General features: G+C 41.0%; 5 protein-coding genes across 14 annotated transcripts in view; 2 read left to right on the forward strand and 3 right to left on the reverse strand.

Annotated features, from left to right (window-relative positions):
- Positions 1–3: 3 nt before the first annotated feature.
- On the reverse strand, positions 4–4,355 carry LOC100118152 (hydroxyacylglutathione hydrolase, mitochondrial). Of its 3 annotated transcripts, none has more exons than XR_004227168.2 (6): positions 1,507–1,731; positions 1,263–1,381; positions 838–1,180; positions 654–757; positions 219–572; positions 4–113 (listed from the first exon to the last, which is right to left on the reverse strand). XR_004227168.2 is itself a non-coding variant. In XM_008212082.3 (6 exons), exons 3-6 carry the CDS (start codon positions 1,308–1,310, stop codon positions 300–302), a joined length of 768 nt encoding a protein of 255 aa, XP_008210304.1. In that variant the 5' UTR covers positions 1,311–1,381; positions 1,696–1,829; positions 4,278–4,355; the 3' UTR covers positions 135–299. The 3 variants fall into 3 exon arrangements, 2 of the variants coding, with proteins under 2 accessions (XP_008210304.1, XP_001602195.1); XM_008212082.3 differs by lacking the exon at positions 4–113 and adding an exon at positions 4,278–4,355 and having other exon boundaries at positions 135–572; positions 1,696–1,829; XM_001602145.6 differs by lacking the exon at positions 4–113 and having other exon boundaries at positions 135–572; positions 1,507–1,753.
- On the forward strand, positions 1,827–8,382 carry recQ1 (RecQ protein 1). 2 transcript variants are annotated; one of them, XM_008212055.3, is made up of 4 exons: positions 1,827–1,986; positions 2,118–3,009; positions 3,091–3,946; positions 8,274–8,382. In XM_008212055.3, exons 1-3 carry the CDS (start codon positions 1,932–1,934, stop codon positions 3,938–3,940), a joined length of 1,797 nt encoding a protein of 598 aa, XP_008210277.1. In that variant the 5' UTR covers positions 1,827–1,931; the 3' UTR covers positions 3,941–3,946; positions 8,274–8,382. The 2 variants fall into 2 exon arrangements, with proteins under 2 accessions (XP_008210277.1, NP_001154966.1); NM_001161494.1 differs by lacking the exon at positions 8,274–8,382 and having other exon boundaries at positions 3,091–4,145.
- Positions 5,511–13,419, forward strand: LOC100118222 (TBC1 domain family member 16). 4 transcript variants are annotated; one of them, XM_016984142.3, is made up of 8 exons: positions 5,511–5,718; positions 8,274–8,542; positions 8,619–8,868; positions 8,930–9,325; positions 9,389–9,725; positions 9,866–10,291; positions 10,366–10,659; positions 10,745–13,419. In XM_016984142.3, the coding sequence occupies exons 2-8, from the start codon at positions 8,336–8,338 to the stop codon at positions 11,142–11,144; spliced, it is 2,310 nt and encodes a 769-aa protein (XP_016839631.1). In that variant the 5' UTR covers positions 5,511–5,718; positions 8,274–8,335; the 3' UTR covers positions 11,145–13,419. The 4 variants fall into 4 exon arrangements, with proteins under 4 accessions (XP_016839631.1, XP_016839632.1, XP_032454018.1 ...); XM_016984143.3 differs by having other exon boundaries at positions 9,392–9,725; XM_032598127.1 differs by lacking the exon at positions 5,511–5,718 and adding an exon at positions 7,819–8,153 and having other exon boundaries at positions 9,392–9,725.
- On the reverse strand, positions 13,417–17,914 carry LOC100118257 (transmembrane protein 104 homolog). Of its 2 annotated transcripts, none has more exons than XM_008212090.4 (6): positions 17,634–17,914; positions 16,747–16,868; positions 16,596–16,680; positions 16,010–16,384; positions 15,738–15,915; positions 13,417–15,667 (listed from the first exon to the last, which is right to left on the reverse strand). In XM_008212090.4, the coding sequence occupies exons 1-6, from the start codon at positions 17,670–17,672 to the stop codon at positions 14,964–14,966; spliced, it is 1,503 nt and encodes a 500-aa protein (XP_008210312.1). In that variant the 5' UTR covers positions 17,673–17,914; the 3' UTR covers positions 13,417–14,963. The 2 variants fall into 2 exon arrangements, with proteins under 2 accessions (XP_008210312.1, XP_001602275.1); XM_001602225.5 differs by having other exon boundaries at positions 16,551–16,680; positions 17,634–17,883.
- An 837-nt stretch (positions 17,915–18,751) lies between these two features.
- The window catches only part of Arp1 (actin related protein 1), a 36,028-nt gene continuing 32,364 nt past the window's right edge, over positions 18,752–22,415 (reverse strand). For 2 of the 3 annotated variants that reach the window (NM_001163719.1, NM_001163720.1), the window contains exon 2: positions 18,752–21,690. In NM_001163719.1, coding sequence (NP_001157191.1) covers positions 20,541–21,671 — 1,131 coding nt within the window. In that variant the 5' untranslated portion in view covers positions 21,672–21,690 and the 3' untranslated portion in view covers positions 18,752–20,540. The remainder of the gene's footprint in view (positions 21,691–22,415) is intronic. The other variant, XM_032597710.1, reaches the window with a different exon arrangement.

Consider the following 22,415-nt stretch of genomic DNA (forward strand, 5'->3'; position numbering starts at 1 on the left):
ACATTATGATGGACATTGGCGATTGGATGATTCTGATATTTTCTAATGATCTTATATATTCGTCTGTGCAAGCATGATTGATGATTGTGTTTAAATTTCCCGCGGATACTGCGCTGATAAAAAGAAATTTGAAATATAAATAAATTTGATTTTTATTGAACGTAAACGTTACATTCTCCGTAATTTTCATAATTATATAAAGCTTGCATACTTATTACCTTTTTCTGTATATTGCTTTAAGCTACAAAAGAATTTAATAATAATAAAAAATATTTTAAAAAACCGTTCTTGATTCAGATTTAACATTTAAAATTGTCTTTTTCTGATCTTAAGGAAGCCATTACATCAATTGGATCACACTTCTGAGTATGTGCCTTAACAGTAGGCTCACAAACTCTCATGAATGGATTAAACAATTTCTCTTCTCCAATTGTACTTGGTACAGTTGGAAGATTGTTCTTACGGCGACAGCAAGCCCATTCCAATTTTTCTACTAGTGCTTGATTATTTGGTTCCACTTGGCGTCCATATTTCAGATTATTTATAGTGTATTCATGGCCACAGTAAACTTTCTAAAATATTAAAATACTCATTCAATATATTGGAATACTGACATTGATATCTATCAAAGTAGTGCAAATATTAGTATATACCGTCTGATCTGGAAGCTTAGCTAAAATTTCATTAAGAGCTTTGTTCATCTGTTCAGCTGTTCCTTCAAAGAATCTTCCACAGCCTCCACTGAATAAAGTGTCACCTGTAATTTAAACAAAAAAAAGAAATTACATGATTTCTTCTACGTGAAAATTAATTTTAAAAGAGCATTTATCTCGTTACCAGTAAAAACAGCTGGCTCAGCACAATCTTTAGTTACATAATAACAGATATGTCCACGGGTATGGCAGGGTGTATGAAGACATTCAATTTTCAAATTTCCCAAGTTGATAACGCTGCCATGTCCAACTTTACAAGTCAATGCATCAATTCTATCATCTCCTCCGTAGACTTGTACATCAGGTACTGAACAACTCAAGCACTTATTTCCACCTGCGTGGTCCCAGTGATGATGCGTTGTCAGTATCTTGGTCAGTTTGCAGTTATTCTCTTTGACTGCAGCTAGTACTTGGTCTGGACTCACTGGGTCAACGATAGCTGCTTCTTGAGTATCTTCATCTATGATCTAAAAGAGTATAGAAAATGAAGTTAATTGATTCACACCAAGTTGTTCTTAATTTTTTGTTGAGAAAATACATATAACTTACCAGATACATATAATTATCCTTAAGAGCAGGAAGAATCTCGACCTTCATCCTGTTATGATCTACAGAAACGCAAGAACTGTGGATAAGTCTTCTGATCCTTGATATTGGAATGTGTTTTGCTGCAATCAAATCGCAGCCTTATATTAACAATTCAAACACTATATTATATTTAGTTAAAAGACGCTACAAAAGAAGCAAAAAACTAGATAAAGTTATTGCTCAGAACAAGAAAGATTGCCTGTACCATTAAAGTAAACATTGCACAGCCCAGCTTTTAGTCGCGACGAGCAGAGTGAGAGAGTGGTTTTCAGCATGATTTTGAGGATTGCGAAAAATAAATATACTAAAGAGTAGGACCGGAAAGGAAATTTTAAAGAGGTTGATTCGTCAATAAACAAATGCAATAATCATTGTTTTGTGAAACTTAGCTTACTTCGGAGCCGCACTGATGCCGAAAAATACCGCTGCCGGTTCTCTTGCACTACAATCAGCTGATAAGTTATAGTCAAGTACCTATATACCTATATATATTTTGGAATATATGGTGTGGCGGTGGAGAACTCTAACCTAAGAAAAATGTAAACACGCCGATTTGTACTTTTGTAAGACTAGATTAGTTATTAGTAAAGTCTATTTTTATGTGATGAATGTGCTGTGAATCTGATTAAGATGTCTGCGGGAAGTTCCAAGGACGTCGTCGTCATCGATGATGAGGAGTACAAAGGTGAAATATTTTGGCATTTAAATCAAAGATATACATAGAGTTTGACTCTACTCTAAACGCACTATTAAAAAAAAAAGTTTTTCACTTTTAGTGATGATAATTCTTTAAACATTTCTTCATTATTATTACAGTCACTGAAGAGGATGAAATAGCAGCAATTGACTATGAATTAAGGCAGATAGAAACAGAACAACAGAAGTTGGAAGACCGCAAGAAAGTCCTGCTAGATCGTAAGCAAAAACTAAAAGATAACGCTCTTCTAAAAAAGAGTTTCAACCTATCAAAGAAAAACTGGGACTTGGAAAAATTCCCTTGGTCAAAGAATCTTAAGAAAGCACTGACAGATGTCTTCAAAATTAAAGAGCTCAGGCCCTTGCAACTGCAGACTATGAATGCCTCCATGTCAAACGAAGATGTGATTCTGATCATGCCGACCGGCGGTGGAAAGAGTTTGTGCTATCAACTGCCTGCTGTGATAGGTAAAGGTGTGACAATAGTTGTGTCACCTCTGGTTGCCTTGATGGAAGACCAGCTCAATGGTTTGCACAAATTGAAAGTGAATGCCAAGATGCTAAGTGCCAAAGCTCCAAAAGAAGATGTAAAAGCTATAATGACGGGATTAGTTGACAATAAATCAGATCTAAAACTGGTTTATGTGACACCAGAGTACATGGCAAAGTCAAACAGATTTATGAGTAAACTCCAGAAAGCTTTTGAGATGAAAAGACTGGATCGCTTCGCTATTGACGAAGTCCACTGCTGCAGTCAGTGGGGCCATGATTTCAGGCCTGATTACAAATTCCTAGGAATTCTGAAGTCCATGTTTCCTGATGTTCCTCTTCTCGGTCTCACTGCCACAGCTCCAGCCAAAATCATCGTTGATGTTCAAAAAATGCTGGACATTCAGGGTTGTCTAGTACTTAGAGCATCCTTTAATAGACCTAATCTCTTTTATGAGGTTCGAAGAAAGCCATCGGACAAAGAGGCATGCCTGGAGATGATAGTAAGCCTCTTAAAAAACAGGTAAGCCATTCAAAATTCAACTCTTCTGCCAAGAAATAAAATTTATCAACAGCACATTTTACATAATCGAAATTCTTCCAGATTCGAAGGTAAATCCGGCATAATCTACACGACAACGATCAAAGAATCCGAGCAACTGACCACAGACCTCCGCGCTCGCGGTCTACGAATCGGCTGCTACCACGCGATGTTGGAGCCCGAGTACCGCACCAAGGTCTACTCCAAATGGTTTTCCGGCGAGTACCAAGCCGTAGTAGCAACGATAGCCTTCGGTTTGGGTATCGACAAACCCGACGTCCGCTTCGTCATCCATCACTGCCTGTCCAAGTCCATGGAGAACTTGTACCAGGAGAGCGGCAGAGCTGGTCGAGACGGAGAAAAATCCTACTGCATCTTACTGTATCGTCTCATGGACGTATTCAAGCTCAGCACTATGGTATTCCAGGACAAAGTGGGACTGCAGAACTTGTACAAAATTCTGAACTACTGTCTCGATCAAAGCTCCTGCAGGAGAAGCCTCATAGCTACGCATTTCGAGGAAACCTGGGCGAAAAGCGACTGCAAGGAGATGTGCGATCACTGCAAGAAAGCTAAGAAGAAGAAGGAAATGGACATAGGTCCTTCCTGCAGACACCTCTACCAAATCATGCAGAAGGCTGTGCAAAGCGAGCAGAGACTTACTCCTCTCAAGCTCTTAGACGCTTGGTACAATAAAGGAGCCGCCAGTTTGAGAGTAGCCAGTGTTCCTACGCCAAAGTTTCCCAGAGAGATTGGCGAAGCCGTCGTCGGGTACCTGCTGGTCAACGGGTACTTGCAAGAGGATTTCCACTTCTCGGCTTACTCTACGATTACGTATATCAAGAGGGGACCGAAGTCGGGGATGGCCCTGGCGAACGATCACAAGATCATGGTCGAAGTGGATGATCACTGAGCCAAGGCGAGTGAACGCGTTGTATATAGACTTTTCTCATTGACAAGTAGTTGTGCTGTCAAATTTTTTTCATTTAGATAGCGTTATAGATTTTCTAACAATTGAATGAGACTTCAATTGAAAAAAGGGAGTAATTTTATAAATTACAACACAAAAATCAACACTATAGGTTTTTCAAATAAATCATTAAATAATTTATTATAAATAGATGTCTCTCTCTCTCTCTTTATCATACAATTACTCAATTATTCACACTTTTACATCTTCTTATTTTTCAAATGAAATTATTCAAACTCGCCCAAATAAATTGTCAAACTAATCATGCTGCGTTACATACCCCTTGAGAAAGCCGAGAAACGTGGCGGTGAAAGCCAATCTAGCAGCGTGAGAAATTGCAGCTGGTTTACACCTAAAACTATCGCTATCTGTGGGACACGTTGGACATTTGCTCTACTTATAAGCGAACGACGGATAATTCCCGTACTCCCTTATCGACTTTGGCCTTATTTAATATTTCGTTCCACGCTCGACCTTGTCGTCATCGCCCTTGCGTTTTGAAGTCTTTTAAAAGGATGGAATTTTGCTCGTTTCAAAATAAGTTTTATTGGTAAAAATTATTTTCTTTTTTTTTTTCTCTACGCTCGGCAACTTGTTGCTTCTCGATATAAGGATCTCGCCTGACAGCGTCTTTTGAATTATTCAATTCATCGATATAAAACGCTCGACGTTTATTATCTCGCGGGTATTCGCGGAATGCGCGCAAATTCCGAAACGATTGATGGTTGGGGGAAATGGCGAAGTGCACTTCGATGTGACTCGAATAATGTCTTGTATATATAGGTAGTAGACATCAATGCGAATGAGCTGCAGTATGATTTGGTCGAGTAAACATAGAAAGCTTCATCGGAAAACTTCCAAAATTCAAACGTACATTTGAATAATCCGGCATTAATCCAGATTTAATAAAGTGATCAGCCGGAAAATCTATCGATCGAAAGAAAGTACATCGCTTCGATGTGTCGTTCAGCTTAAGTAGAACGCGATCGGTCATCTAAGAAAGTATCCGAGAAAGTATACGTTTTAACCTTTACCAGTCAATGTTGTACATATACGTTCGAGAACGTTTTAGGCTAAATTTATACATCTATAGCTTGTTTCGCGCAAACAAACATTTCAAATTTCTTCAACAAAGGAGTATATATATATATATAACTAACGTAAGAATGCGCACAAGCTCATTTAAATTCCTCGACGCGACTTACGAACACTTTAAGTTTAAATGTTCAGCGCGAAAATGTCGCATTAGCAATAAAAAAATTAACTTATACGGCAAGCGAGAGGGTAGCGCGCGAAAAGTCGAATAACCGCGTAAGTTCCTGGCGTTGGCAGACTATATATATATATATATATATATATATATATATATATATATATATATATATATATATATATATATATATATATATATATACACACGGCCGATCAATAAGTCCACGCAGAGTCGAAGCGCAGAGCGTATAATGTATATATACTTATAGAGGAGAGAAAGAGAAGCGCAGCGGCGAGTATTACAGTAGTAGAGTAGAACACGGCAGTCGCGATTCGCCGTCCGTCGCGTTCGCAGGGGGCCGAATGTATTGATCTCCCGAGACAGACTCTGTTCTCTCTGTGTAAACTCCAGTGTGGTGTAGTGTTGTTGTTGTTGTCGTTGTCTTCGTCGTATTGCAGTATTATAGGGTGGAGTAACGAGATCCTCGAGGATTATGTGGATCGTCGAGGTTCGTTTTGATGCGATGAAGCTTTCCTTGTTTATGTATATAGGTAACCTTATGTTGCCGTTGTTGTTGTTGTGCTTACATAAAATCGCTTCGAACAAGGCGAAATTGATTTAACGTCAGGTTTCGTTACTGTCGGCTGACAGCACATCGGCTCTGTAATTTCATGCAGCGCGAAAGAGTATTAGTTATATGTGGTGTATATAGCTTGCGCTTGTCGTAACGGCATCGCTGGGATTACGCGGAGGATTTCCTATTCTGTCGATTAAAATGCTCCGTTTTCTAATTCATTCAGCATAGAATACTGGCTATATGCTAATTTCCACTGCAGCACTGCCAACCCCTCCTATGTAAATTCTCATATATATATATATATATATATATAACCTACATCCACGCGTCATCCCCCTCCCCCTTATGCAAACAAAAAGAAAATACCACCCACGCTAAATTTTGAGCCGTCGCTCGCGGGAAAAAAAGCTCGACGCCGTAAATTCGATACGCGCGCGCGCGCGCGTGTGTATGTGTGTGTTTATACGGCGTTATTATCTACTGCGAAGCGACTATACGTGCTCAGCTATCGTTTTCCGGCGTCGCTTATATAGCTATATCTGGCGAAAGCCTTGAGAGCGTTATTCCGGAGGGTCCGCGTGTAAGAACGTCAATTTGGAAGGGAATAAATGCTGATTATTACCGCGCTGGGACTTATTTTCGCGCGCCTGGGAGTCGCGCGAATATGAATTTTCGGAGCTTTCGCTTACTATAGAGAGCTTTATTGAAATTTGAGGCTGTTGTTGGAAAATTTTCAATCGAAACCCAAGCTCGACCCCATCGATGAAAATAAATACAGGATTGATAAAGTTATGCGCAATCCCGTAAAAGCAGCGAGATACAAGGGTCGATTTTATTTTTACTCGGACAATAAAACGGCGATGCCGCATCGGCTCTGAATTTTCCAGGCGGTATGTTCGCAAGCGCACCGGGTGAACTGGATCTCGCGCGCGTGCACCAGCAGACACGTTCGAAAAAGAGATATCCGAAGCTTATACGGCCGTAGCTGCTGCTGCTGCGCTAGTCGATAGAATATAAATATATAACACGAGGATAGGTGCAGCTTGCGGAGAGGGTGCAGAGGAAACGACGAAATCCCTCAACGTCGAGCCGGATATCTACTTGCGCGCCGCGTTAGGCCCGCGTGTGTGTGTATGTGTGTGTGTGTGTGAGCTGAGAGGGAGTTGGGTTTTTAAGAAAGTTTACACCGCGTCCGTGTTTATCTATACATGTACTGACTTTTTTTTTACGGCTCCCTCCTCGTTTTTCACGGTTTTTACGGCCGACTTGGCCAGTATACTTTTATTTTTATGCTGGGTGATGCTTTGTAAATAAAACTGACGGCGATTTAAACTCAATTAGAACATCATTTATAGTGTGTAAAAATATTTCCAAAATAAAATAAGAAATATCGCGGATCATACACACGCACTGGTCTTCCCAAAAATCACATCCGCCGCGCGTAACTCGATAAAAGCCTGCAAGTACAAGTATACGTTATATACACAGCCAGACAGGAACTAGTCTATCGTCTGCGACTGACGCCCTCGAATAAGCCATATTGTATGTATGTATAGGTACGAAAGCTAAGGAACGAAACATACACTGAAATCTCGCATGCGAGCACAACCTGGAAGTAGGCCAGCCATGTGTGTGTGTGTGTGAGTACAGCCGTGTAATAAACTTATGGATCGGGGCTAATTGGGCCGGCGATAAGGCGATGCGGAATCGGTATTTCTTTATTTTTTTTTCCCCTCTCTTTCCACGCGCGCTTCCTTCAGTTCGTGCGCGGACTTGGTCGTTTGAAGTGGATTATTTTTTTATTCTATTCTTTTTCGACAATGATGTTGGCTGAGAGTGGGGCATCGTCGCCATCGTCAAGATGTTCGAGTACTTTTGAATGTTCTGGAAGAGTTTATAGAAAAAAACAAAAACAAGTAGTAACGTTCCGGGATCGGTCAGACGACGCGATCGCTAAAGATCTGTGAAAAGCTTCTGGCGCCACGCCATTATAAGCGTATATATTGTTATTACGCCAAATGACGTTTGCAGGGATGAGCGTCATCGATCGCGCAATCATCATCGCAGCGGTGGTAATAGCGGAAACAGTAGCGGAGAGAGTTGACCCCGCGATAGTCAGAGTCTTCCGAACGACGTCGGCTAGAGTTTTAATCGACTATATATATATATATATATATATATATATATCCAGTTCGCGAAGTTGGTGGGCTTCGAACGGAGTGAAAGGGAGATGGGGTCTCTGTTTTACAGTCGGTTGGAATTCAGAGTGAAAATACACAAAGCTTTTGTTCGTATCTATAGACATTCAGCTGTTACGTAACGAGATATGCTAGCAGTGCTATTCTTGTACAGTCGCAGTGGAAACGGTCAGCATTGAAAATCTATAGAAAAATTGTCTTTTAATTACAATCGCTTCGATAACACTAAAATTTACCAATAATAAACAAAAAAAATATTGAAAATAATTTCTTCCTTCTTGAAAATAGGAAAAGCGCAGGTAGCAGAGAAAGCGCGCGCGCGCGCGCAAGGACATGGATTATCGTGAACGATGGCAAAACATCAGCAAGACAGTTGCGGCTTCGGTGGTGCAGGCATCAGCGGGGGTAGTAGCGGTCTGCACAAGGGCGCCTTAGTGGCGCGAGAGACGCGCTGCGAGTTGAGCTTCTGCGCTATGCCGCTGCCGAGTATACTAAAGAAGGCCAGCAGCTACATCCTCGGGGAGAGCTGCCAGGACAGTCTCAGGGCCATGTATCAGGTGCGTGAAATTTTGTTGGCCTATTCATGCCCGTGTAAAATAGCATAGCTATATCCGAAGATCGACATATTTCCAGGACGGCGAGACGCTATTCTGCAAGAACAACGTGTGCGTGCACCCGCCGACGTTGCTGCGCCAGCAGTGCGACGTGGTTCATCATCCGGGTTACATGACCGTCACCTGCAAGCTCGACAAGCCGACGGGAACGCCGACTCTGCACCTCAGCTGGATACCCAACAGTACCCTCAGGAAACACCCCAGTACGTTGGAAAAATCCAGGAGACTGGGAACCGCCAAGGAGAACGAGCCGCAGCTCGAGGAGCCTGGTTAGTATTTTTCTCGAAAAGCTCTAGAAGCGTCGATTTGTAATTCGCTGATCGATCGCAGGAAAAAGGAAAATCCCGGACAAGCTGGACGGCTGCCTGGAGGCGAAGGAGCCGGTTAACTGCAGAGACTGCGAGCGAGTCTGCTCAGGCGGAACGAAAGCTCCTCCGCCCATAGCATGTCAGCCGGCGGCGAGCAACGGCGACGCCAGTCCGAAAGAGCTTTCGATCGAGAGAAACGGCGGCGTCGGTAGCATCGCCAAGGAGCCGACCTCCGACTGCGCCAGGAGAAGCCAACCGACTAGTATACAGTTCATCAGGTCGGATTCCACAGACTCCAGAAGCGAGGAGGTCAACGGGGTCAAGGACAGAGTCAAGGACGGAGACGACATAAGCGTCAAGAGTCGGAGCATGTCGCTCACGTCGACCTGCAGCCTCTCCATCGTTATCACGAACGATGGTGAGTGGATGGGAGAGTTTGTTTATTTTGAATCGTCGTTTAATAAGTAGACTTTGGTTTCAGAAGAAATCCCAACGTGGATGCGGACTCCGGAGCTGCTGGCGCTGCAGCACAACCTGGCCTTTCCGGAAAGCGCGACGGCCTCGCCCGTTGCGGTTCGCCGAGCGCATCGCTGTAGGCGTTTCTCCGTCGATCTGGGACAGATGCGTTCGCTGCGACTATTTTTCGCCGATCCCGAGTGCACCTCTGGACAGCTGGTTGTAGCCAGTCGTGAAAGTCAGTACAAGATCCTGCACTTTCATCACGGTGGACTCGACAGGCTCGCGGCTACGCTCCACCAGTGGCATCAGCTGCTCAATCCTAATTTGAATGTCGATACCGAGGAGAGTTTGCCTTACAGGTTAAGTAGACCTTTTGCAACAAATTATTCAAAAGTCTTTCTGGTAATAACGACTCGTAACTTTGCGCACGAGTACCAGGCTGCTGCAAGCGTCGCAATTCTCTTATACTATCTAACGATCGGTCAATTTTTTCCTCCAGGCACTTCATGGTATGTCGTCCCGAAGTGACCCGCGACGAGCTTCATCCGGAGGAAGGCCAGGTCCCGATGATCACTTCATTAGCCTGGAAGGATCTACTGAACGAACGTGGCCAGGTCGAGGATGACTTGGCGTTACGCAAAGGAATATTCTTCGGAGGTCTCGAGCCGGCGCTTCGAAAGCTCGTCTGGCCGTTCCTACTTCACTGCTATTCGTACCAAAGCACCTACGACGATCGCGAGCAGATCGACGCGATAAGGAGGCAGGAGTACGAGGAGATCAAGAGGCGTAGGGAGACGATGAACCCCGAGGAGGCGGATAAGTTCTGGAGGAACGTCGTTTGCATTGTCGAGAAAGACGTGGTCAGGACGGATCGGGGTAATCCTTATTACGCTGGCGAGGATAATCCGAACATCGAGGTCATGAAGTGGGTTGAACTTATATAGCGCTCTAAAGAGCTATGAAAATTATTTATGACTTGATCCTTTCGATTGATTTCAGAAACATCCTCTTGAACTACGCGGTGTACAACGCGTGTCTCGGCTACACTCAAGGCATGTCGGATCTGCTGTCGCCGTTACTGGCAGAACTGAACGACGAACAAGAGGCCTTCTGGTGCTTCGCCGGGCTAATGCAGCGATCGGTCGCGGTCTGTACCCCAACGGACGTCGACATGGACCGGAACCTCTGCTACCTCCGTGAGCTGCTCAGGATCATGGTGCCCAGCTTTTACGCGCACCTCGAGAAGCACGCGGATGCACTCGAACTCCTGTTCTGCCATCGATGGATACTTCTGTGAGATTCTCCTTTCATTTTCGAGCTGATATAACTATTTTTTACAGTACAATTTCAAGATAATCTTGATTTTCTGAACAAACAGCTGCCTAAAGCGCGAGTTCCCGATGGACGTAGCCCTGACGATGTGGGAAGCCTGCTGGGTCAACTACCTGACCGATCACTTTCACCTGTTCCTCTGCCTGGCCATAATGTGCGTCTACGCGGACGACGTGGTAGCCCAAGACCTGCGCACCGACGAGATGTTGCTCCACTTCAGCTCGCTAGCCATGTACATGGACGGCACTGTGATCCTGCGCAAAGCTCGCGGTCTACTGCATCACTTCCGCCTGCTGGACAGGCTTCCCTGCACACTGGCTGGTCTGTGCAAACAGTGCGGACCCGGGATGTGGGACAGTTCGCACGACCCGGTGATCGAGTGCGTCGGACACGAGGACGAGAAGTGTCCGCATGCCGAGAATTACTCGAGAAACGCGATGGAGTGAATTGAATTTTGTGAAAATCATATCTGGAGATTCTGTAGGGATCGTCGAAACTTTATTATCGTAGACATTTTTTAAATATTGGCTTCACAAAACTGATATGATCATAATCGTGCGTATCTGTGAGTTATGGAGGAGAAACGGGAATAACCGTTTAATAATTCGTATTCAAAAAATGGATCGAAAGGTTTGGTTTTATTGATAGAGTAAAGAAAATTATTGAAACGTTGCCTACTTTTATTGGAAAAGACCAAAGTAAACATAATCAGCAGGTGTAAGAATCACTCGACGAGTTAGAACAAATTTAGGATTAGAGCATTGTATTATATACGGATTGAAATTGACCAGATATTTATATGTATACAAATTGTAGTCTGATTGTTAAACAAATTTAGCAAAGTTTACTTTGCCATTAAACGGTTATTCCTCTTTGAAGGAGGCTAAAATAGAGTGCCAACAAGCTCGATGAAGTATACCTAAAAATCTCGTTGTATTCCTCGGCGGTATTACGGCGACTGAATATATACATACGTTCAAAGTTATTTACCACTATTATCGCACTGGTTTCAAAATACATCACAAACCGCGAAAAAAGTTAAAAAAAAAAGAAAACTTTCAACGGTTACAAAGCACTAAAAGAAAATTACAAAGTGTTTCTTATGTGTTCAAGTGAATTCACGAATTTTGTAAATATATAGAGCGAAGAGGCGAAGAAAACTAAAAATTAGAGGGTAATAAATTACGAGAAACAAACGCACTGCATCGGCTAAGATAAGTTTAAAATTGCCTAAGAATAATAAGACATGCGTAAAATCACTTCAGACCTACACACATATTACACAAGAGTTTAGTTTTCTCAGGCTTAACGTAGATATTTTAATGTAAATAAAGTAATTTTTAAGAGTAAGTTTGAAAAGATTGAGTCACCTTAGTGATTTTTTTTAAAACCAACTTGACGTTCTATTTGGGGAAATTATCGAGGTGGCCAATAAAAGAGATGCGCGAATATGGTGCATCGGCAGGAACTTAGCGTATCAAAACAAAAATATCTCCTACAAGTACGTAAAAGAAAATGACCGAGAAGTATTAGGTACTAAGATTAATAACGATTTAAAAAAAGAGAAGACGATTAGTAGTACAAGATAAGACTGATGTCAAACAAAAAAGTAAATAAAATGATCATACACACACCAGAGTATAAACGTTTAACTTTCTCGTTTGAATGGGGCATACAATTCTTCTATCTGCTTTTAAGTCACACCTTAATGATTTTTGTTACGCTTTTTTAATTTTGCAAACTTGGCTCATGATCGCATTAAATTCATAAAAATTTACATAAACCCAATCAATAAACATCGTACGTAACAAAAGTATTTTATTAATTAAGGTCGAAAGTGCCAATCTTAAAAACAAGCTACCACATATGAATAATCAAACTACTGTAATCTATCATGCGAAGTGTAAGAATGACTAAAAGAAAGCGTAAAATAAAAAGGAATTTCAGTTCCAGTTGATTCGTCAATTGTTCAAGGCACAACACCACGAAACGGAGCAAAAAGAGGTAAAATATTTTTGCTACTGCAAGACGGCAGCTGTGAAACGCTGTAAAATAATTGCAACGACTCGATGTAAGTCGCGCTTCGAGTACCTCTTTTGTTTGCCTTTTCCTCTATTCATCGCGTGAATTATATCCATATGATTTATACACTTCGTTCTTTCATCGACGCTCACTCCGCTTAGATTGTAAATAGCTTCGTTCATTGCACACTTAAATTACTTCGCATGTGCATTGTATGCGAATAAATATTTTTCTTCTTGTGAGTGTTTGTATTTTAAGCGATAAGCAAAGACAAAGATTCTAGCGAATAAGATATTTCAAATTCTCGACGTTATATTATATATCGACCAACATCAGTTATCATCACACATTGTGTCGTCATATTATTTTGGGCTCACCGCACGAGCGACTGTTTGTGATAAATGTGAAAATATCGGACCTTCTGCTCAAATGATACAATAATACCAATTTATTGTTGTCCTACGATATGTTTGTGTTTTTTAATTAATTCAAAGGTTTGAATCGGTTTGATAATGTAAAAAGTAATGTATCGAGCAGAAGGAGCTTATTGGAAATTTTACTGTGCTACCTTGTCTTGTTGGAGTATTTGAAAAGAAGTCTATTCGTGTTAAGATCTGTGAACGCTTTTGAGTCTATATCAATTGTAAGATGGAATATAATACATTAAAAGAAAATACACCAGTGATTCAGTCAAAAAGATTTATTGTTTTTTCATTTTTTTTTCCTTTTATAACAATATACACTTCTCGCTAAATATTAGATACTTTCGTTGTTCGAAAATACACGCTTTATTCTAAATACGCAATCTCGAATGGGTTTACTTATGTACGTTTACAGCAAACGTAATCACACTGTTCGACATTGATTTTGGGCATGGGCATTTCACAAATTTACTTATACTTTTCTTTTTAATTTTAGCATTGATTAAACAGATGAGATTCTAGTTCGAGAATTTTAAATTCATCAGAAGATTAAATTAATGTAAAGTGAATACGGAATGTATTCATATAAATAGCATATAAAAATAACAAACAAACATAAGGAACAATATAAGTAAATTAAAAAATTATCATACTTTAAAAACATTATGGAAACGTAATCTCTTTACCATTCGGTAAAGATTATTTAAATTTAAATTTACTACAATGCGACATAGTACGTCAATTAAAAAAGAGTATAATTAAAGATAAATATTCTAGGTATACAATAGCCATATCAGACTTATTAAGTTTCGAAAAATGTTATATGAAATTTCGGTATTTCCTCTCAATAATAATTATACTCGCATTAACTTATCAGGCAATTTACAGCAGGTAAATCATTACATTCACAGTAATTAAGGATGAAAAAATTCCTTAGTATACATTTTTGATTGTATTGAACAAATATAATTTTTTTAATTTCATATTTTATTAAGCATCGAATCGACCTCATCGAAATCATAACTTAATGTAGGAGTTGAAGTTGATTCCCTCTGATATTACACTTTTCTTAAGAAATTTTTACATCTTTAAATATATTTCACTTTTTTTAAACAATCAATAAATGTTCTAATTAGTATATAACTGCTTTAGTTATCATAATCAAGTAAATTTGTATCTCTCCTACTTTTTGCGCAATTTCAGTTCTGCTCTCAGATCAGATAGAACTTTAAGACATGATTCCTTAATGCAACGTCTAATATTATACACAGTCCATTTGTTACACTTCAATGGAGATAAATAATACAATAATTCACATTACTCTTACAAATAAAAAATCAAGAATGACGTATACGTTTTGAATATACGATTTGGCCCACTTAAAGCCACTTTTAAGACTTTATGTAGTTTATTGTCGGTGACATTACGCGCAAGCGTGATGTTTTTTTAGATGTTTGACAAAAATTAACAATTATAGATTTGCCTTGTTGCAAGGCATAGAACGCCCCTTTTTCTTACATACCCTCGTATCTCCCGAAGGATCTAGTCTTAGTTTTTCAATCTTCTCACTGTATCTCCTATCACAGTAAAAGTAAACTATTTTTCGTCTGTGCGTTGTAACAAGAATGACAAAAATTGTAATTATATAGAACAGACTCATAAATATATATTTTTCTTATCTAATTGGTACAAACCAACACTTAGATATGTCATCATCTGCTTGTATCGTAAAATTCTTGTGTAATTATTGTGACAATTCAATAGAAAAACCCTATTACAATTTTTGTCATAGCTCTTAATCCTGTTCTATTAATTTCTACTTTACCAAAAATTTTCCAAGCTAGCTGATAGATGCTTTTTAATGAAGTTAAGAGATACGAGCATCATGCAAACAACGGCCCAGACAAAAATAAAGATAATCCATCGAGTGCTTGCAAACGGACTGGCGAATTTATTAATCACACCCTGCCCGATAATTTCGGCAGTCTGCTTCCTCGCATTATAAACTAAGAAGATGGGTATCAAATACTGGATTCCAGTACCTGCATACGAACCTGTTATGCTCACCAATACAGAAAGATTCTTTGTGCTCATCGCTATCAAATATGGAGGAAATACTGCCATCACTGGGAATAAAAGCTTACGTAGACACAAATTGTAAGTTTCACCTTCTTTTAGGAACAAGGACTGCAGATTATTCCTGAGAGTTATGGCAATTATAGGGAAACTGGTGCTGAGTGTGAACACAGGAAACAGAGCAAGGAAGTACTGGATAATGACTATGAAAAAGTTCTCTCCGTATGAACAGTTTCTAGGACCAAAATCGAGGGTATAAAGGTCGTCTAATTGCTCAAAGGCAAAAGCACCTGTGAGAGCTAGTAAAAGGTAGAAAAAGGAGATCAGTATAAAGTCGAAGCTCAACGACTTATTGAGCTTGGATTTGTCTGAAATTGGTGCTACCAGGGCAGGTAAGGAATGATGGCACATAAAGGAGTAAACACATACACCAAACAGTCCAGGCAGTTCTGTAGAAAAAAATGTTGCTTGTAATACAATATAATATGAATAAATACATCTTTTGGTTTTAAATATTACCAGAAAAATTGGATTCTCGTGGTTTTCCTTCCGGACCATCAACTATCAACTTTCTTATAGCATAGATAATCATTATCATAAAAGCCATCCATCTCATAGCAGACGTCAACAATTGCAAGTATTTTGTTTTTTGAACATTGAAGAAGGCGAATGGACCCAGGAACATGACAAATAATGTCTGAAAATTAATTGAAAAAAGTATGTTTAAATAATTACTCTATATCGTGGTATAAATAAAGCATTCGTGAATCTCAGAAAAACAAATTATTTACCAAAAATAATCTGTATGCATCCATTCGATTGAGACCATAGGATTGCCAGCAGAGTTCAGAATCAGGAATAGTTTCATTACATGTGTAATTAACTGGTAAATACGTGCAGGCGACGTCGGTTACAGATTTAGCGATAGCCGTTCCATAAATACTCAAATCACCATAGAGATAAACGGCAAGGCAAATATAGAATAGCGTCACTCCCATTTTACTAAAGAATATAGAGGCCATTTCGCCCATCTCAATTTTTTCGGTAATAACGTAGTATCGGTACGTTGAACCAGCACGCTCTGGAGATCTTGGGGCTGGAGTCACTAGAGGTGTATCTTCAGAGTCTGAATTGGAGAGCCCAGACTCACCAATAGCTTGCATTGCCTGAAAATTTTAAGTATGTATGAGTAAGACATACCAAAAGAACATTTCTACGTAACTCCAGATGCTAGGTTGTGGGAGCGAAAAAACTGGAGTAACTTAAAAATTAAGCAAAACAACAAAAGAAACAAAATAAAGCTGGGTTTGCATCGAGTCAAAGTATAGAAACCTCCAACTCTGGTCCAGTGAAGGCCGAGTCTTGGATGAGACCTACTCTTTTACGTTGTTGAATCTTCCTCCACGTCATTATGGCATTTGCAGAAGCTATAGCTTCTATAACGAATGTCACCGTAATGAAGCTGTAAAATTAAGTGTATTGAGTGACCATAACATAATTATTTTAAAATAAAATATTCAGCGCTAACCTTATGAATGCCAGGATCAAAACCACTCCTGACCCAAGGAGCCATCCTGCTCGACTGAAGACAGCTGGGAGCGCTAGAGCTCCAGTACCAACGATTAGGTTGAATACGTAGACTAGTCCCACCTTCAAAATTAAAAATTGTTGTAAGAAAATTGTTGATTATATATATATTTTTTTTGACAATTTTTCGTCGTAATCTCTTATAATATTTCAGTATGATAGAATTTGACAGATCCTTGAAGCTCCTTGTATACTTGTCACTTGTTGTATACAAAAAACAGCTGATTACCTGGCATATTCTCCTCAATTCTCAAGATTCCACAGATAACGCTGACAATCGACAAGTTCACCCCACGGTTAAACAAATAAATTATATCATTGCAAGCGGGAAAAACGCTGTAATCGCTCCGAAGCGTAGATAAATAAATACATTATCAGATCGACCGAAAAAGTAAGGTTATATCGTCTCTCGAAGAAGATAAACTTCGAGGATACCAAACTCTTCAAGCGTTTATTCCAGGCTTCGTCACAGCCAACAATAATATAAAACTACTTCGGAGCAGACGTCAGTGAATAATGAGCAACAGCTGCCAATAGTGGAGCAGAGAAAAAAGAACAAAGTGTTCGATAGCCCTATGCATACATGGATTTTCTCTGACGCCTCTCTATATACGTATATCAATCGCGAAAGGCCAGAAAAAAGACGCCACTTGAATAAACAAAAGCCCAACAACAAAAAGGTCCATCAACCCCATTGTCGTCGCAACAGTTCTAAGTCTGTCTGTCGGAATAGACAAAGAAAAGCTAACATACGCTGTGACGTGTTGCACAGAGGCAGTGAACCTCAAAATCATAAGTGTAATGGAAAACTCGTTAGAATTAACTTACCCATGTCGAGTATTGTTCGCCGCTGCTAATTTCGGGCATTTTCCAACCGCTGCAGCAGTAAAAACGACCAGAATCGTATCATCCGACGAGTCTTGTGCGAAGAACGTTTTTTTTTTTTTTTTACGAGAGAAACGACAGACGATTCTCGCGAGAACTAAACGCGACGCGCCGAGAGCCAGTCGAGAAGTCGTTTATCGCGCAGAGAGCTTCCGAGAGTATATACTTTTCCGACCATAGTTGCGCGGCGAGTGTCGAAATCTGTCGATAGGAGCCGGAGATCAGGAGCATGCAGGAGGTTGCATGCACTCTTGTAGAGAGCGAACAGCTGATCTGCGTACGTGTGTGATGTGAGCTTGAGCTGATGCATTACTTAGGCTTTTGGAGATTATTTTCTTTGTTTTAGCCTGAATAATGGGAACTTTTCTTGGATTACTCGATTATTAGTCAGTAATGTTTGATAAATAAAAATTTTAAGCGTATAATTTTTATCTATATGATAATGTGCATTTACTTGATAATTTATTCAGATGAATGCGATTCTCTTAACAATCGGAACTTTGTGCAAATTTATAAGCAATTGCAATCGTTTAAATTGTCAAACGGATTAAAAAATTAACTTATTTCATGAACTGATTTGTAATCTTTTGGCAGTTTTGAACTCTACTAAATCATTTTAATAATTCTTATTTGTTTATAAAAAAGCTAATTCTCCTGCAGTAGGTAAAAGCAAAGGGAAGTCCTTTTTCTCCTTCTTCTTGAGCATATACTTTCTAAAGTTCGTTGACACTCGACGTCCAGCTCTCATGTTCTCCTGACACGAGGCAACGGTTTTTACTTTTGATGCCAGCTTTGCCACCGCCGAGCACAGCAACAGCGGAAAATACTTACGCATCTCCTCCATCTCATCGACTCGTTATTGCAAAATTAAGGTAAGGATCCGCGTTATCGAAATTTGCAAGAAAACATGATTCGAATGGTATCTAATGAGAGACTTGATAAAATTAAGCAAAGTTGCGAAATATACGAGCAAGAAAAATATTGGCACAAAGTAAAGCTAAGTTTAACTTTTTAAAATGCACAAAATATATGAATATAAGTAGCAGACAGAAAACCAAGTATTTTAATTGAAAATAACTTTTATTGAATCGAAAGTATAAACCTAATCGATATATATCATCCTTAGAGATAAAAACTATCGTACGTTCAACCGCGAGTCTTATAAATTACAAATAGATGAATGACAAAATGAAAGGGGGATGTAGTTATTACAAAGTGTGTTGTGTGTGCCTCGAAAACGAGAGACAATAATAATAATTATCAATATGGAAAAATAAATCTTAATTAACCAGAAAGGTAAAAGTAACGGAAATGAAAATTAACGACTTGATTTATCAAACGATATAAAGATGAATTATCCCGTGAATTACAAAGTTTTTTTGTCTTCGATCTTCCGCAAGTATCGACATTTTTCAACGAGACAGAGAAAAAGAAATCAAGGATTATCATTAAGGGAGAATAACGTTAAAGAGAGTCTTTTACGTGTGAATGAAGAAGTATGTTTTTTTTTTCTTATAAGAAAAGCGTTGTTTCAATAAGCATAAGAAGCAAGATACAATGCGTGTTTTTCAGATTTTTATTTTTATAATCCCATAAGTCTAAAGTAGTAGTCTTTACGTCGTGTGTACGTGAGAGTGGTCTTGCACAATACAATGGGAATAAATTATAATACTTTGGCTACGCTTGCGGGGGTACGGACACTCCAAGTGTCCGAGTGGAAACGAGGCTCCTCTCTCTCATCTCATATTGAGCTGGTTACACATATCATGCATGCATATTCTGTTTCTTACATATTAGTTTGAGAATACGATTAATAAAAAAGTCTGGAGTAGGAGCCTCGTTTCCACTTACCCTCTGTTTTCGCCTTTTAATCATTATTATTCTTTTTTTTCAATCTTCATTATTCCTTAATATTCATCGATAACTCGGTGTTGTAGCCGTATAAAATAGGAAATGATCTCGACGAGGCCGGGAGGGATCGCCCCCCGACCAATTGTCCGGAATGATTGCGCCCTCGCGACGACGCGGAAAAACAAAAAAAAAAGAAAAGCTAAAAAATTTCTCTCCTTAAAAAAACAAACAAACAAACGCGCGTGTACAAAGAATCGAAAACGCAGCTTATACAATGCTCGTGTTTAGTGTTTGTGTTTAACTCAAAGGTATGCATGTTATTTTGTTTAATCCTTTTTTGGCCATCGTTTACACATTTTTCCTCTTTTTCCTTTCTGCTGGTTTAAATACACAACTCGTACGCGAGGTTCCTAGCTAAAACGAGCGGCTGCTCAGCTTGTTCGAAAGTGTTGTTTTTTGTTTATCAATTACGGAGCGAATGTATAAGAAATAGGAATGATGCGCCTCTGCGTCGGCTGCCGCTGCTGATGCTTCTTCGAGATGACGACACGCCGCAGTGTGGTTGTTCCTCATCCGGGATGCCGTGGAGGATTCGACCACACTCGAGAGCCAGCCAGCGCTTCGAAAATGCATGGTGCTGCATTGGTACGCCTTCGACAGAGGCTCCTCTTCTTCTTCTCCTCGTGTGTGTCTCTCTCTCTTTTTCTCTCTCTCCGATTTTTTTTTTTTTTTTTTTTGGAAAGGAGCGGGTAAAGGGGGAAGGGGAATGACAGTAATGACGCAAGGATGTGTGATTTTTGTGTATGAGTGTACGTTGATGTGTGGGGGAGGATGCGAAAGGGGATAAGATGATGATCGAAAAAGGCGCTGGCTTCGCTGCAATCTCTCTCTTCGTGTCTCTTGCAATATCTCCTCTCTCTTTCTTTCTCTCGTCTCGCGTGTTCTCTCCGTGTGTGAGTGGGAACGCCGAGCTCGGGTGTCGGGTAGCGGCGTCGCAGCTTAGAAGCACTTCCTGTGGACGATGGACGGGCCGGACTCGTCGTACTCCTGCTTGGAGATCCACATCTGCTGGAAGGTCGAGAGCGAGGCGAGGATGGAACCACCGATCCAGACGGAGTATTTCCTCTCGGGCGGCGCGATGATCTTGATCTTCATGGTGGACGGGGCCAGAGCCGTAATTTCCTTCTGCATCCTGTCGGCGATGCCAGGGTACATGGTGGTACCACCGGAAAGCACAGTGTTGGCGTAGAGGTCCTTACGGATGTCGACATCGCACTTCATAATGGAGTTGTAGGTCGTCTCGTGGATACCGCAGGCTTCCATACCCAAGAACGAAGGCTGGAAGAGAGCCTCGGGGCAACGGAAGCGCTCGTTGCCGATGGTGATGACCTGTCCGTCGGGAAGCTCGTAGCTCTTCTCGAGCGAGGACGAGGAGGCAGCGGTGGCCATCTCCTGCTCGAAGTCGAGGGCGACGTAGCAGAGCTTCTCCTTGATGTCACGAACGATTTCACGTTCGGCGGTGGTGGTGAAGGAGTATCCTCTCTCGGTGAGGATCTTCATGAGGTAGTCGGTAAGGTCACGACCGGCCAAGTCGAGACGAAGGATGGCGTGGGGCAGGGCGTATCCCTCGTAGATGGGCACGGTGTGAGAGACACCGTCACCGCTGTCGAGGACGATACCGGTGGTACGACCGGAAGCGTAGAGCGAGAGCACGGCCTGGATGGCGACGTACATGGCCGGCGTGTTGAAGGTCTCGAACATGATCTGGGTCATCTTCTCACGGTTGGCCTTGGGGTTGAGGGGAGCCTCGGTCAGGAGGACTGGGTGCTCCTCGGGGGCAACTCGCAGCTCGTTGTAGAAGGTGTGATGCCAGATCTTCTCCATGTCGTCCCAGTTGGTGACGATACCGTGCTCGATCGGGTACTTCAGGGTGAGGATACCACGCTTGGACTGGGCCTCATCACCGACGTACGAGTCCTTCTGTCCCATACCGACCATGACACCCTGGTGCCGGGGCCTGCCGACGATCGAGGGGAAGACGGCACGGGGCGCGTCGTCACCGGCGAATCCGGCCTTGCACATACCGGAGCCATTGTCAACTACGAGCGCTGCAACCTCGTCGTCGCACATTGTGAGTTTGTGGGTTTAGCTGTAAACAGAAGAGAAAACAAGACTTTAGTATATATGTTCGTTATTATCATGATGAATTTTCGAGTCACGTTTAAGATCAAGGCTCGGTTTGCAGGTGAAAAATTGGGTCATCGAATACGAGATTACTCAAGCGGAGCATCGTTGGTTTGCTCAGTATATAACTAACGCAAGTTTAAAATAAAGAACCGTCGGCCTGGTAGAAGCTCCTTATCAGCAACTCAAACAGCCGCGATAAATGCTTTCGATTACTCTGCAATTAACTTGAGACAAAGTTTGCAATAAATCTTTATAGACCATATATCAGTAAGAAATATGAGAAATTAAATATTCGCTGAGTAATTTTTCAACTGCAACAATCATGATTCATCAAATCATCCTGTCTCCCAAACGCGCGTATTTTCCCAATAAAAAAATCGAAACAGCATCTCCTTCAGAGAACAAAAAGACCTACAATACTTTCGGATGATTCACGCAATTACAATCGATCCTATCCCAGATTCTTAAAAAAAAATGAATCTCCGATAAGTTCCTTATCACCGCCACCCACGCGAAAATAATGGCCGAATACTCCACGCGACGATAAAGTAAAAAAAAAAGCGGCCGGCGTCGGAGCAACCGTCACCTCATCTCCACGTCACGTGATATCCCGTACCATAAAATGGCAGCCGACAAGACGCCTCTCGATATACCTTTCCCGCAGAGCCGCCGGTGCGAATTTCAAGG

Source organism: Nasonia vitripennis, chromosome 3 (assembly GCF_009193385.2).
Source record: "Nasonia vitripennis strain AsymCx chromosome 3, Nvit_psr_1.1, whole genome shotgun sequence".
In the NCBI taxonomy this organism is placed as follows: Eukaryota; Metazoa; Arthropoda; class Insecta; order Hymenoptera; family Pteromalidae; genus Nasonia; species Nasonia vitripennis.